The 13,419-nt window shown below is 49.9% G+C and overlaps 1 protein-coding gene across 16 annotated transcripts in view; it reads left to right on the top strand.

The window, feature by feature from the left end:
• PPFIBP2 (PPFIB scaffold protein 2) overlaps nucleotides 1-13,419 on the top strand; it is a 162,332-nt gene that overhangs the window by 133,078 nt on the left and 15,835 nt on the right. For 12 of the 16 annotated variants that reach the window (XM_077321863.1, XM_077321864.1, XM_077321867.1 and 9 more), the window contains 5 exons: nucleotides 1,212-1,272; nucleotides 3,420-3,461; nucleotides 4,234-4,378; nucleotides 12,291-12,323; nucleotides 13,031-13,169. In XM_077321863.1, coding sequence (XP_077177978.1) covers nucleotides 1,212-1,272; nucleotides 3,420-3,461; nucleotides 4,234-4,378; nucleotides 12,291-12,323; nucleotides 13,031-13,169 — 420 coding nt within the window. The remainder of the gene's footprint in view (nucleotides 1-1,211; nucleotides 1,273-3,419; nucleotides 3,462-4,233; nucleotides 4,379-12,290; nucleotides 12,324-13,030; nucleotides 13,170-13,419) is intronic. The other 4 variants (XM_077321868.1, XM_077321874.1, XM_077321869.1 and 1 more) reach the window with 3 other exon arrangements.

Here is a 13,419-nt window from a genome sequence, read left to right as displayed (position 1 = left end):
CTAGAGTTTACCTTGTATGTCAGGAGGATGAATCAGTGAATGTGTCAACATAGGGTCTGTGTATTTAGAGTGTTAGTTGGAAGAGAACCTGTCTCAGGAGCCCTTGGAAGTCTATCATGTCTTTTGTGATAAAGCAGACTAGCTTCAGGAAAAAACTGAAATTGTCTCAAAGTTCTGACAGGACTAGAAAAAGTCAAATAGGGACCCCACCATTACTGCTACCATTCTTGGGGCCACTGCAGCTCTGCCCCACCTCCCAGTCATCAACAACTCCAGCAAGCTTAACGTGGCTCTCAGCTTTTGACTGCTGCAGCTTCTCCTCCCCCAATTGCTGCTGTTGACTGGTACTGCTGTGGCTCCCTTCCCACCATTGCCACAATACTCACTGGGCCCTGCACACACTGCAGCCTCAGCCAAAAGACCCACTGTAATCCCACACCCAAGCTCCCCCCCCCAGTATCCAAGAACTTCAGCATCCCCAGCACAGCTCCCAGTTTAACCTTGCCTTTCCTCCCCAATCACTGCTCCACCATCAAAGCTCATAGGCTCTGCTACTAAGTGCATTGCAGCTTTCTCTTTCCCCCACAAGCACTGCTGGTCTAGTCAGCTGACTTCTGACTTTTCCAGGCCTACAGTAGATCTTGGCCACTGTCATGAGATAGATAATTGTATTGTCTGTTTATGCATGGACAATACATTTTTATTGGAGGGATTTAAACCCCCCCCCATGTATTATTTTAAAGATTTTGTATTTTTCTGCAATTCTAAGTGATTCCTCCAAGTTTGCAGAAAAATCTGATGAGCATCCATATAACCCCAATCTGAAGATTCAGGGAACTGCAAATGGAGGCCACATTAGACATATAGATTTATATGTTTTCTGAGAAAAGGTCACATATACACAATGAGATTTCTGTGGCCAGTATCACCTCAGTGATACAAATCTGACAGCTGACCACTCCCTCTGTAAATAGTTTCTGTCATCTTTTCTGAACTACTTTATTCCCTGGAAATAAGTAAAAGTTACTTTTCTTTTTCTCTCAGGGGTGTCGAGCATGTATTCAGAAGCCACTTGGGTTCAGTCTGCTGGGTAGAAAACTAGAGACCACACTGTTTGAGCTTTATATGACACACCTCTGTTTAATTATTATTGTTATGACTTCAGTGTTTTCACATGTGTTTTACATTACTCATTATCTTATCTTTCCAAGGGTCTTTCAGAAAAAAATATCAAGTAGTCTAGAAGACTTGCAAAGTGAATCTCTGGAAAAGGTTGGCTTGAAACATCTTGACTTTTGCATAATAAATGTGTGTTGTATATTTCTGTCTGTACTGGGCCCAGCAAATAGAAGGCTGGTATATTCCCAGGCATTAGGATCCAGGAATAGTCTGTGCAAGCAAAACTTGAAATGTCAGTTTCCATTTTTACCTTGATAATCTTGAAAAGATGTGAGTTATTACATAGAGGATCTTCTAACAGAAACTTGGTAAACATGTGGTTGCCATTTCTTGCAAACTCAGTTGGAAAGGTGATAGACTAGTATAATAATACCTAGAGGCTGTTTATGTATTCCCAGAATTTCTTATACTGTTTCTCCAGCATGCTTCTCTCTCCTTTTGATTTTCTGCTTGCAGTAATTTTTGAGATACTGTTGATGTTGTGTGTGGAAAATTAATGAAGGACTAATTTTATTGTGCTTCGGTTTATTTTCTCCCTTTTCTGTATGCTCTTATGGTGAATTTAGAGTATGTTTCTAACTGATAAGGGAAATGTTTGGTCACAGATCAGGAGAAAACTGTGCAATCTGAACGGGTTATTGAGAATGATGTTGAGCATTGCTGTATATAAAACAACAACTTTCAATAACAATTTTGGTACTGTTTAGATTTAAGCACATTAATTAAGAGGAACAAGTGGGGCTGGGTAGGAACCAAAAACCTTTGCTCAAGCCTGTAATCATTTGTAACTTAAGATAAAACAATATATTTGGCAGTCATTGGTCAAAATCTATGGTGCATAGGTGCTTATCCATATTGTGACTGAATGTGCCCAGTCAGAAACCTGTGTGTATTATGGAGCACTATCAGGCATAACTCAGTGAAGAAATTGATAATAGAAGACATGTGCCTTGAAACACAACTAGCCCATCATATCCAGTATCGCTGCGCAATGTATAGAGTCATTTTAGGTCATTTATATTCAATAGACTTGGCAGTGTGGCGCATTAACTGAGTGTACCCTAGAATGTGTTCTTTCATGACATGCTTAGGGTTCTGTGCTGACAACTCAGTTATACTTGAATCAGGAGAGGAAAGATAAAGATCCCTTCAGTGATATCATGCCCCATTTGGCATTGATCTCAATGTGGAAAATGCTTCCTTGAAGTTAGAAGAGAGAAGCCTGCAAGCTACATGCTAAGGAAATGTGCAGAGCCAAAGTAGCACTATCTCCACCCGCAGTTCCTGCCCTCGCATCAGCCTCTCTTGTCCCTGGGACAGGGTTTTTTGTTGGGTTTTTTTTAAGCAAACTGCTTGGAACAACAAATGGACATTAAATCATTCAGGAAAAACAACCCCCCCCCCAGTTAAAACACAAAGCATGCCTCTCTAAATTCCCCCCCCCCAAAAAAAGTTGGGCTCGAGATTAATTTTTTTAAGATTCAAGGCTCATAATTTCAAAAGGGGTGATATTAAAAAAGCACTATGCATCTATGATTAGATGCATAGGCGTCTCAACAGAGAAATTTTACTTAAAAAAATGAACTGGCATTGTGGGCCCCTTTAAAACATGGAGAAAGGTGATTGGCTGTTTGGCTTGATTGACAGGCAGAGGAGAGTCACGTGTAAAGCACGTTGCTCTCTTCTGTCATTTCAAGGAGACATGCAGAGTACTAAGAAGTGTGAGAAGGCGGCAGAGAGACAGAAGGTGAAGAATGGAAGGAGGTGTGTTATATTTTAGCATTACACCATTTTGCTGGCGTAATGCTATTGTTTTCAATGTGCGGAAGTGCTCAATGAGTCTTAAGAATCCTTCTGACCCAACATGCCTTTGACTATGAACATGTTGGCTAACATGAATAAATAACTTGTTCAGTTTGATTCTTGCAGTTTTATAACTATTTCAGTGAGTCATTAAATATCTGATATATATCCCTGAATTACAGTACACTTGTTCAGATCCAGTAGAGGGCACAAATTGCATAGACTTCACTATAGTCTGTGTTCCTGGAAGATGTGGTCTACACATCAAAAATGAGTGTTGGCCTGATGCTGTGTGCTGAGGAGAAAATAAACTTCCTAGTGTCCTCACAGAGGTTCACTAGAAACATGACTAAAATGTCAGTTTTTGTTTGCACTAACATTTGTTTGTTATTTTCTTTCCCTCCCCTTTTGAAATTACCCTTTCCACAACTGCATAGCATATAGATGAGAAGCCAGTAGAACGTGATGTAGAACAAGAGGTATATTAACTGTTTAACTCCATTTTAACTTTGACATACTGAAATCATTATTATTAAATGTGTGCTTATTTTACTCCATCTTTCCCTGGAATGCCTCTCTTTCTGAAAATTGCTAAAGCAGTATGTTCGCAAATTAGTTAAGGTTTCACTTTTAGCTTTTCTATAAGTTGTTTCTCTCAATACTTTTTACAAAAACTTCCCTAGATTATCAGAGAAGGGAAAGTTGATAATTAGTGTGCTTGTGTTTAGCTAATTATCACATAATCTATCCATCAATTAAAATGGCAGAATCATTCATTTCCCCTCTTTCCCAAGTACATAGACTACTGTGTGACACAAGTAGAGAGCAGATGCACTGGTATATATATTTTGCTCCAGTGCAACACTAGCCATGTGTATAATTCAGAATGCAATAGAATAGATTCTTGTTTCATTCAAAATTTTATTAATGCCTCAAAAATTAGGTTTAAGGTGATGTGTGATTCAGATATAATAATTGCAAGTTCTGGTACATAGTTCCTTGAATGAGCCTGGGGGGACTTAAGTGCTTTCTCCTTGTCTTTTTCCCAGTTCCCAAAACTACACACAAAAGGGGAGGAGGGAATTGAACTGGAAAATGTATTCATCTCCTTGGAAATCTTAATATCTAAAGTGGGATGGGGAGCTTATCACCAAAGCTCAGCACCACCACAAGTATCAAGTTCATACAAGGAAACAAGTTCTACTTGAAATTAATGCAGTGTAATTTTAAAATTTGTTTGTTGTTTAAAAGGAAAACAAATCACATGCAAAGAGCAGCAAGTACCAGACTTTGCCAGGCAAGCTTCTTCGCCCTACACACAATGATGATGGTACGCGCGGTTCCCCAGAGGCATGCCGCATGAATGGCAATGAGGACAACAGCATACAGAGCCTGAGTATGTATTTCAGGGAGAAGAATGGAGATATTGTGTGTAAATAGCATGCCTTGTCATTGTATGAAACTTAACCTGCAGTTATTTTTATTATAGTATATGCTTTGATGTGCCCATGGAGAAGTAAAAAGGAAATCTTACTTAGTAACTATGTCAGGGGAAACTAGAAGGTAGGAAGATGGGTTTCTTAATCCTGCAGACATGGCAGCTGATCCTCAATGCATGCAGTGAGCCATTCATTCTATAGGACATAGAATTCTACAAACATGGCACTTTTTGACCCAAAGTACACATATTCCTTGAAGGAGCACCTCCTACTTTGTTGTCCAGCCCACTAGTCATAATCTGCTTTGCAAAGCTCTGCTCTCTGGAGCCCTGCTTTCAGAGGGGACCTGGGTGGCAGCCAGAGGCTGGGCTTTTCCGGCTGTGACTCCTCACTTGTTGACTGCCCTTTCTCTTGTGGTTTGCCTGGCACCCGCATTACTTCTTTTAGAAGTGTCGTGGTTCGGTCCTTGGTGGCTTGGGAACCAGACCGAACCCCGCCATCAGAGGCGCCCGCGATCACGGAGGTAGGGCATGGTGATCACAGGCAAGCCGGCAGCTGGGCGCCCCACCCGATCGTTGAGGTGGCAATGGCCGCTAAAGAACCTCAATGTCCCCCTCCACCTTTTGACAAGGGCCCGGAGATGGCCCTTTGTTCCAGGAAAATGGGCCATCGGGAACCCCGGAAAACCTCGCATATGTGCATGAGTCATGATTGTATCAGCATGTTCCCTCCGGAAGTACTGGGTGGGGCAATACAGCCAAAGGAGGTGGGTTTTGTATAAAAGAGAGCTTCCACCTGGAGTTCGGTGGAAGCTCTTACTCCATACCAGCGGACTCCACGTTGCTGAAATAAAGCTTGTTCCTGTTGTATCGTCCACCCGGCCTGGCGTGACGTTTTCTTCAAGGGGCACCCTGTTTTTTCAGTTAGCAAGCGGGTTCCCGACATCGTAAGAGCTTCCCCCGAACTCCAGGGTCGGCATCGCATCCGAGCGCTTATCGGGACGGATCCAGAGATGGCGTTTTCAAGCAACGAGGCGGTCTCGACCCCCACGAACCCCGGGAACATGGGTTTAATGTCCCCGGGAGATTTCCTCCGAAAATCAGGGGGCCAGGACCAGCTGTCCGGGACCCCGAGACCCTCGGCAGCGGCGGCCAAGGGAAGGCGCCGGGCCATGGGGTTCCCAAGCACGGCGGGGAGCGCGCCGAGGTCTGGGGGGTTGGCCCCAACCTGGGACACCCAGCTGAGGCAGGCGCTTCGCCCGGTAAGACCTGAGGAATCCCTAGAGGACCTGCGGCGGGCCATGGCGGACTTGGCCAGGCGCTTGCAGGCAGCTGAAGCCCGTGAGCAAGCTCGGGCCGGGCCCGGAGGGACTGGTAATACAACGGCGGAGGGGATCGCGTCGAGTGAGGACGCCTCCAGCGACGAGGACGAGCCCGGCACTGGTGAGCGGGCCCCGGACCCCGACCCGGAGCAGTTTTCAGTCCCGAGTAGGCGAGACGGCCAGCGGAGAGGCGAGACAGCAGAGGATCTCGGGGGAGCAGGTGAGCCGACGGGGCGGCGAGAGCCGGACCAACGCAGGAGCGACGTGCAAGGCAGGGAGCGGCACGGCGTCGTTGGGCAAGTTGGTAGCCGGTGGAGCGGAGCAGGACGAGACGGCGGACGCCGAGAATCCCGGATCCGGAGGGGGTCGGACTACTCTCCAAAACGTTCCCCCCCAGAGCTTAAGGCGCGTTTCGACGGGACGCCGGACGACCTCCCGCAGTTCCTCCTCCACGCGCTGACGCATGCCCGGAGATATGGAGACCGGTATGAGGACTCCGAGGACTTGGTCTGGGGGGTGGCCTCGTGTCTCCAGGGCAAGGCGGGTCAGTGGTACCTGGGGTTGGCCGAGCGCGGCGACCCGGCAACTCAGGACCTGCAGGACTTCGTGGTCGCGCTCCGCCGACGATTCCAGGACCCCCAGGCTGAGGACAAGGCAAAGATTCGGATCAAGGGACTTCGACAGGGTACTAGGGGGGTTATGGACTATATAGACATTTTCCGGAGGGAAGCAGGCAAGGTGTTCTCCTGGAACGAGGAGACCCAAATCGAGTACTTCCGGGAGGGCCTTAACCCGAAGCTCAGGGAATGGGCCGTGATCAAGGGGACGGAAGAAGATCTGTCTACACTGGAGGGGTGGTGTTTCGTGGTCGCCAAGCTGGAAGCCAGCCTGGGTTGGGCCGCCGCACCCCCCCGGGAGGCCAAAGGCGGGTCAGCCGAGGCGCCAAGACCGGGCCCCGACAACTCTCGCCCCAAACGACCCCCGAACCCCGAGCGGGAAAGGAGACGCCGGGAAGGACTGTGCCTGAAATGCGGGGGGTCAGGACATTTCGCAGCAGCGTGCCAACGGCAAGGGGGGGAGGACCGCGGGCTCTCCCAGGGGGGAGGTGCGACACGCCCCCAGCAGGCACGCCGGGCGGAGGACCTCCGCAACGAACCGGGAAGCATCCAGGCGACGGGAAACGGCCAGGACCTGCTGTAGACGGCGCCGGGCAGCAGGTCCCGCGGTGCGAGGGAAAACCCCTACAGCATGAGGCGCGACCTCCGAACGTGGTAATTTTAGAGCTCCGGAACCCGGAGAACGGACTAAGTTGGGTGGGGGAGGCTCTTTTGGACTCTGGATGCGACCACAGCATGGTCCACCCCCAGATAGCCCGGGCTTTGGGGCTACCGAAGCGCATTCGGAAGGTTCCCCTGGTTTTCGTCCAGATGGACGGCAGCCCGATTCAGGGGGGACCTTTCGGGGAGGAGGTGGGTCCTATCGCCATCCACATAGGGGACCACCAAGAGCTGCGGTGGCTGATCCAGGTCCCCGTAGCGGGATATCGGGCGGTGTTGGGCCTGGATTGGCTGAAGGAACACAACCCCGTGGTGGACTGGCGGGCGGGGACCCTGAAGTTCGACTTGACGGTGGGTGCACGGCATCGGGTCCCCCGCGAGAATTCCAGCCACAAGAGGACGGCGGCGCGTCCCAGGGGAGCGGCGGCGGCGCAGCAGGAGAAACCAGAGCCCGAGGTCCCGCCAGAGTACCGAGACCTCGCAGCCGTTTTCAGCGAGCGGGAAGCGGACGAGCTACCCCCACACCGCCGCACGGACTGCGCTATCAACATCCCAGAGGGGGCGGTACTGCCCAAAGGGCGCATCTACAAAATGAGTGAGGGTGAGCTCAAGGACCTCCGGGAGTTTTTGGAAAAAAATCTGGCCCGAGGTTTCATCCGGCCCGCTTCCAGTCCCATGGGAGCTCCAGTCTTGTTCGTCCGGAAAAAGGATGGGTCCCGACGGCTGTGCCAGGACTACCGGGGCCTCAACGCCATCGCAGCGGGGAACGCTTACCCCCTCCCGCTGATCCCGGATTTGCTGGCCCGGCTGGGCAAAGGGACTCTGTTCACTAAGCTGGACCTAAGGGAGGCGTACTACCGGGTACGCATCCGGGAGGGGGATGAGTGGAAAACGGCGTTTAACTGTCAATTGGGACAATTCGAATTTAAAGTGATGCCGTTCGGTTTAAGCGGGGCACCTGGGGTTTTCATGAGTCTAATTAATGAGGTGTTGCAGGACCTTCTGTTTCAGGGGGTGGTTGTTTATTTGGATGACGTCCTGATCTACAGCCAAGATCCCCAAGAGCACGTGACCCTGGTGAGGGAGGTGTTAAAGCGCCTGCTGGCAAACCACCTATACGTGAAGCTGGCTAAGTGCGAATTCCACCGTCCCTCCCTGGACTATTTGGGCTACCGCATCTCAGCCCAGGGCATAGCTATGGACCCCGAGAAGGTGCAGGCGGTGCTGGACTGGGAAAGGCCCCGCACCCGGAAACAGCTACAAAGCTTCCTGGGGTTTGCTAATTTTTTTAGAGGCTTCATCCCCAGATACTCCTCCGTAGTGGCTCCCCTCACGGACTTGCTAGGTACCAAGGGGAGAGGTCCTCGCGCCACGCGGCCCAGCGCAGCGCTCGGCTGGAATGAGAAATCGGAGGCAGCGTTCCTGGCCCTCAAGCAAGCTTTCGCGTCTGAGCCCACGCTACTGCACGTCGACCCAACCCAGCCGATGGTGGTACAAGTCGACGCCAGCGACGCAGCAGCCGGGGCGGTTCTCCTGCAGCGAGACCAGGCGGGACAGCTGAGGCCGGCGGCCTACCTCTCACGAAAATTCACCGAAACGGAGCGGAACTGGTCTACCTGGGAGAAGGAGGCGTTTGCGATTAAGTTCGCCCTCACCGAATGGCGGCATTGGCTGGAGGAAACAGAGGAGCCGTTCGAGGTCTGGACAGATCACAAGAATCTGGAGGCGCTCCGGCAACCGCGATCCCTGAACGCCAAGCAGATGAGGTGGGCGGAGTTCTTTTCGCGGTACAATTTCAAGCTGGGTCACATCCCCGGCAAAGAGAATTTCCTCGCGGACGCCCTCTCCCGGCTGCCGCATCATGGGGAGGGGTACGCTCCCTGCACCAGGTCTGTGTTCGGTGAGGAGCAGCTGGGACGGGGGGTCGTCACTAGGCGTCGGGCCCGGGGGGAATGGGAGCCCGACCCGGCGACCGCCCCGCTCCGAGACCGCCTAGTGGCAGCCTACGGGACAGACGAGGAGCTGGCTGAGCTCCGGGACTCTTTGATTTTGGACTCCGGTCTCTGGCGGAGGGGGGAGGCCGTCTACGTCCCGGAAGGGCTACGACGGGAAGCCCTCAGCCTCTGCCACGATGCTAAGACCGCCGGGCACTTCGGTTTCGTAAAATCCTGGAAGTTGGCCCGGCGGCGGTTTTGGTGGCCCAGTCTGCGGCGGGATACAAAAGCTTACGTCAGTGGTTGTCCTGTCTGCCTGACCTGCAAGCCGGGGGTTGGCAAGCCGAAAGGGCTGCTGCACCCGCTCGAGGTCCCGACCCGGCCGTGGTCAGTGATCTCCATGGACTTTATAACAGACTTGCCTCCCAGCAAGGGGAAAACGGTGATCTGGGTGGTGGTAGATCTATTTTCCAAACAGGCCCACTTCATTCCTTGCGCCAGTGTCCCCAGTGCTTCACAGTTGGCTCGGATGTTCCTGGATCACGTGTTCCGACTGCACGGGCTGCCGGACAAGGTGATTTCCGATCGGGGCTCACAATTCGTGTCCCGGTTTTGGCAAGCTTTCCTGCGCCTGTTAGACATCGAGCAAGGGCTGAGCTCCGCTTACCACCCCCAGACGGACGGGCAGACCGAGCGGGTTAATCAAGTACTGGAGCAGTACTTGCGGTGTTTCGGTTCCTATCATCAAGACACCTGGGTGCCCCTGCTCCCCCTGGCCGAGTTCGCGTACAACAACGCAGACCACAGCAGCACGGAGATGTCGCCTTTTGCCGTCGTCTACGGGACAGACCTGAGACACTTCCCGGAGCTTGGAGAGGTCCCCGCCCGGGAATCGGCCGACCTTCGCGAGTGGGGGAAGCGTGCCGGGAGCTGCTGGAAGTCGCTGCAGGAGCAGCTCCACAAAGTCAAGGCAGCGCAGAAAGAGGACGCCGACCGGAAGAGACGACCAGCTGAGGAGATCCGACCGGGGGATCGAGTTTACCTTTCCACCCGGAACCTCCGGTTGAATTTGCCCAGCAAGAAGCTAGGCCCTCGGTTTTTGGGGCCTTTCGAGGTCTTGGCCCCGATCAACGAAGTTTCGGTCAAGCTCAAGCTCCCCAAGAACCTCCGGCACATCCATCCCGTCTTTCACGTGAGCCTTCTAAAAAAAAACTCCGGACGGTGACGTTTGGCACCCCGTGTTTTCCCCGCCAGCGCCCGAGGTCCTGCCGGGGGGGGAGCACCACGAGGTGGCGGATATCCTGGACTCTAGACTCCACAGGGGGAAGTTGCAGTACCTCGTGGAATGGAAGGACTTCGCTTTGGGGGACCGGGAATGGGTCTGGGCAGCGGACGTCCTTGCGCCCCGACTCACTGAACGTTTCCACAAGCGGTATCCTGGCCGTCCCGGGGGGTTGGAGAATGGACCTTTGGGGGGGCAGAATGTCGTGGTTCGGTCCTTGGTGGCTTGGGAACCAGACCGAACCCCGCCATCAGAGGCGCCCGCGATCACGGAGGTAGGGCATGGTGATCACAGGCAAGCCGGCAGCTGGGCGCCCCACCCGATCGTTGAGGTGGCAATGGCCGCTAAAGAACCTCAATGTCCCCCTCCACCTTTTGACAAGGGCCCGGAGATGGCCCTTTGTTCCAGGAAAATGGGCCATCGGGAACCCCGGAAAACCTCGCATATGTGCATGAGTCATGATTGTATCAGCATGTTCCCTCCGGAAGTACTGGGTGGGGCAATACAGCCAAAGGAGGTGGGTTTTGTATAAAAGAGAGCTTCCACCTGGAGTTCGGTGGAAGCTCTTACTCCATACCAGCGGACTCCACGTTGCTGAAATAAAGCTTGTTCCTGTTGTATCGTCCACCCGGCCTGGCGTGACGTTTTCTTCAAGGGGCACCCTGTTTTTTCAGTTAGCAAGCGGGTTCCCGACATCAAGCCAGGCCAGAACATTTCAGTTAGGTTGATCTTTTCATACTGGTTTTTGTCTGAAATCTATCAGTGGGGATGTTTTTACCATCTGTATTTATACTGGCTGGGTTTTTAAGGCTGAATTTTAATCAATATCTTCTCCAGTTTTGTTATTCAGGAGAGGCAGTATAAATGTATATTTTCTAAATCAGTAAATAGGTATAATGGGTGGTGATTGGTGGTCCCACAACATGACTTTGACATTTGGGATGGGAGGCTTGTTTTCCAAATAGATGGATCCTGATTTGGATCAAGACTGGTGGTGGTAGGGGTTCGAAAATGGTTCAGCTTTCTAGTGTGTACCTTTTTTCCAATCCAAAACAGGCCCTGAGTTTGCTATTTGTCCCATTAGGAGGACAGGTAGCACACCGTTATGCACACCCAGCCTTCCAACAGGCCAAATAGCACCCCATGCCCATTTTGGGTTGGAGAAATAGCATGGCAGCTTTCCCCCATGATGTAGTTGTGAGTGAAATTGGGGCATTGCATGAGTGGATATCAAGAATTCCTCCTCCTGACTGTCAGAGTCAGGTCAGGGGAAACCAGATCCTTCACATTACAAATTGTGAGATGTATTTTAGCCCTTGTAGTGTGCCTGCAAACATCCCAAATCAGGCTTTTGCAGGCATGTGCCAGAATTTTAAATATACAGAATTCTGTGTGTGGAATTTCCCCTTAGACAACTGCCCCACTTCAACTAGTAGGAGCTCATTGTCTGCATAACCTAGTGACCACCATGCCTCAGCAGGGTCTGCAGTGGGAGCCTTCATCCTAAGCACATCTTTTGGAATTAAGCTCTGAGAGGCCCGCTTGAAGACATAAACCTTTAAAAAATAATGAATACTAGTTTCTAAATGCCATGGACGTTTCTGAGAAAAGAGAAGTTATCTAGCCTCTCATTATAAATAAAGCAGCTGCTTGAATTGTGGGAGCTGACCAGGCCCTTGAAGAACAAGGGCTCTTCCCTGGAATGCCAATTTGCATTCCACTGAGAAAAAGGAGAGCCTTTATTTCATTCCAATCTGCTGTCTAGCGTAGGAGTGTGCTTGGGGGCATGTTGAACTGGAGTTATTTTTGGACAATATAAGGCATAAAAAGTCCTTTTGAAATGTACCATTTCAACTTGAATGGTTTTGATCACTAGTTAACGCTGTGACCCCTGAGTTGACACTTCCACCTACTTGAGTACTTTGCTTCCTGTCAGTTTTTTATTTCCTGCCTTTGGCTGTTCATTTTCTTTGCTTTCCTATAACTTTGTTTTGCTTGAATTTCCCGTCACCTTTGCTTCTTCATATGGCTTTCTGCTTCTTGGAATGATTGAAGATCGCATCAGGAGTGTCAGTGCACCAGTATTAGGTACCGTATACCCAACCAGTGCAAAGTGTCCACTCTAACTGGAAATCTGGGGGTTGTGTGTGTATGTGTTTTAAATTCTAACTGCAAATATCTTGCATAAATTTAATTTGTGCCCCTCAAAGACAAAGGTAACTTTGCTCCTAGTAGACAAACCAGATTTTGCTCATTGAATTAATCTGTAGGGAATACTGGCCCTAAATAATTTACAAAGCAAGCCTAAGACCACTTTCCCAGGCATCCATCCAACTGAATAGGCCTGAGGAGGAATCTGAGTTGACCTGTTTAGAATGGAACAGTTGTGCAAAATTAAAACCCCATCTCTAATCTCATTGAATTGCTTAGTATATCCAGGCATTTACCTCTTAATTCTTCAAGGCCAATCAGAACATTGCTCAATTTGACTGCTGAGCTTGGGACATCCTATTTTCCTCCTCCTGACTTTCCCAAGATGCTACAGTTTGGGTGAATTATGATGAGATTTTCCATAGCAATGGAAACTCAGTACATGAATTTGTGACATAACCCAAATGTATAAATTTGAGAGTATGCATGAACCCTGAATTCAAGGAAGTTCTGCAGCATGCTTTAATTTGATTGAATGACAGATACTTAGGCTACATCAAGGATTACTTTTTGCAGTGGCACCTTTTTCGTGGATTTGGCACTTTAGTTTCATTAATAATCTCAATCACATTTTTAAATCATAGGAGATTCTGAGAATATGGACGGTACAGTGACTTCAGATGATCTTTCACCCTTGTCCTCTGGAACAGAATCAGGCGCACAGTCTCCACTATCTCCAGAAAATAAAAAAAGTCCAAAAGGAATAAAGAAAATATGGGGAAAGTACGTGTTCATATACTTCTAAACACTTCTAAAAGGGCAAGCACACTGGAGATTTTTAACTAGACATTTTCAGATTTTCTTTAGAAGTAGCTGTCATCAGGGAGAGGGGATTGAGTAAGATCTCTGGCTAACAGTGCCATTCTAAGCAGTTTCACCCTTCTAAGAACATTGATTGAAAAGAACGTAACTCTACTTAGAGTTGTACTGTGAACTATCTTTCCTTGAAGGCCAATTGAGATACAACAGAATG

This window comes from Paroedura picta, chromosome 2 (assembly GCF_049243985.1).
Source record: "Paroedura picta isolate Pp20150507F chromosome 2, Ppicta_v3.0, whole genome shotgun sequence".
Classification (NCBI taxonomy): Eukaryota; Metazoa; Chordata; class Lepidosauria; order Squamata; family Gekkonidae; genus Paroedura; species Paroedura picta.
The sequence above is the reverse complement of the archived record's forward strand: the minus strand, read 5'-3'. Positions and strand labels throughout refer to the sequence as shown.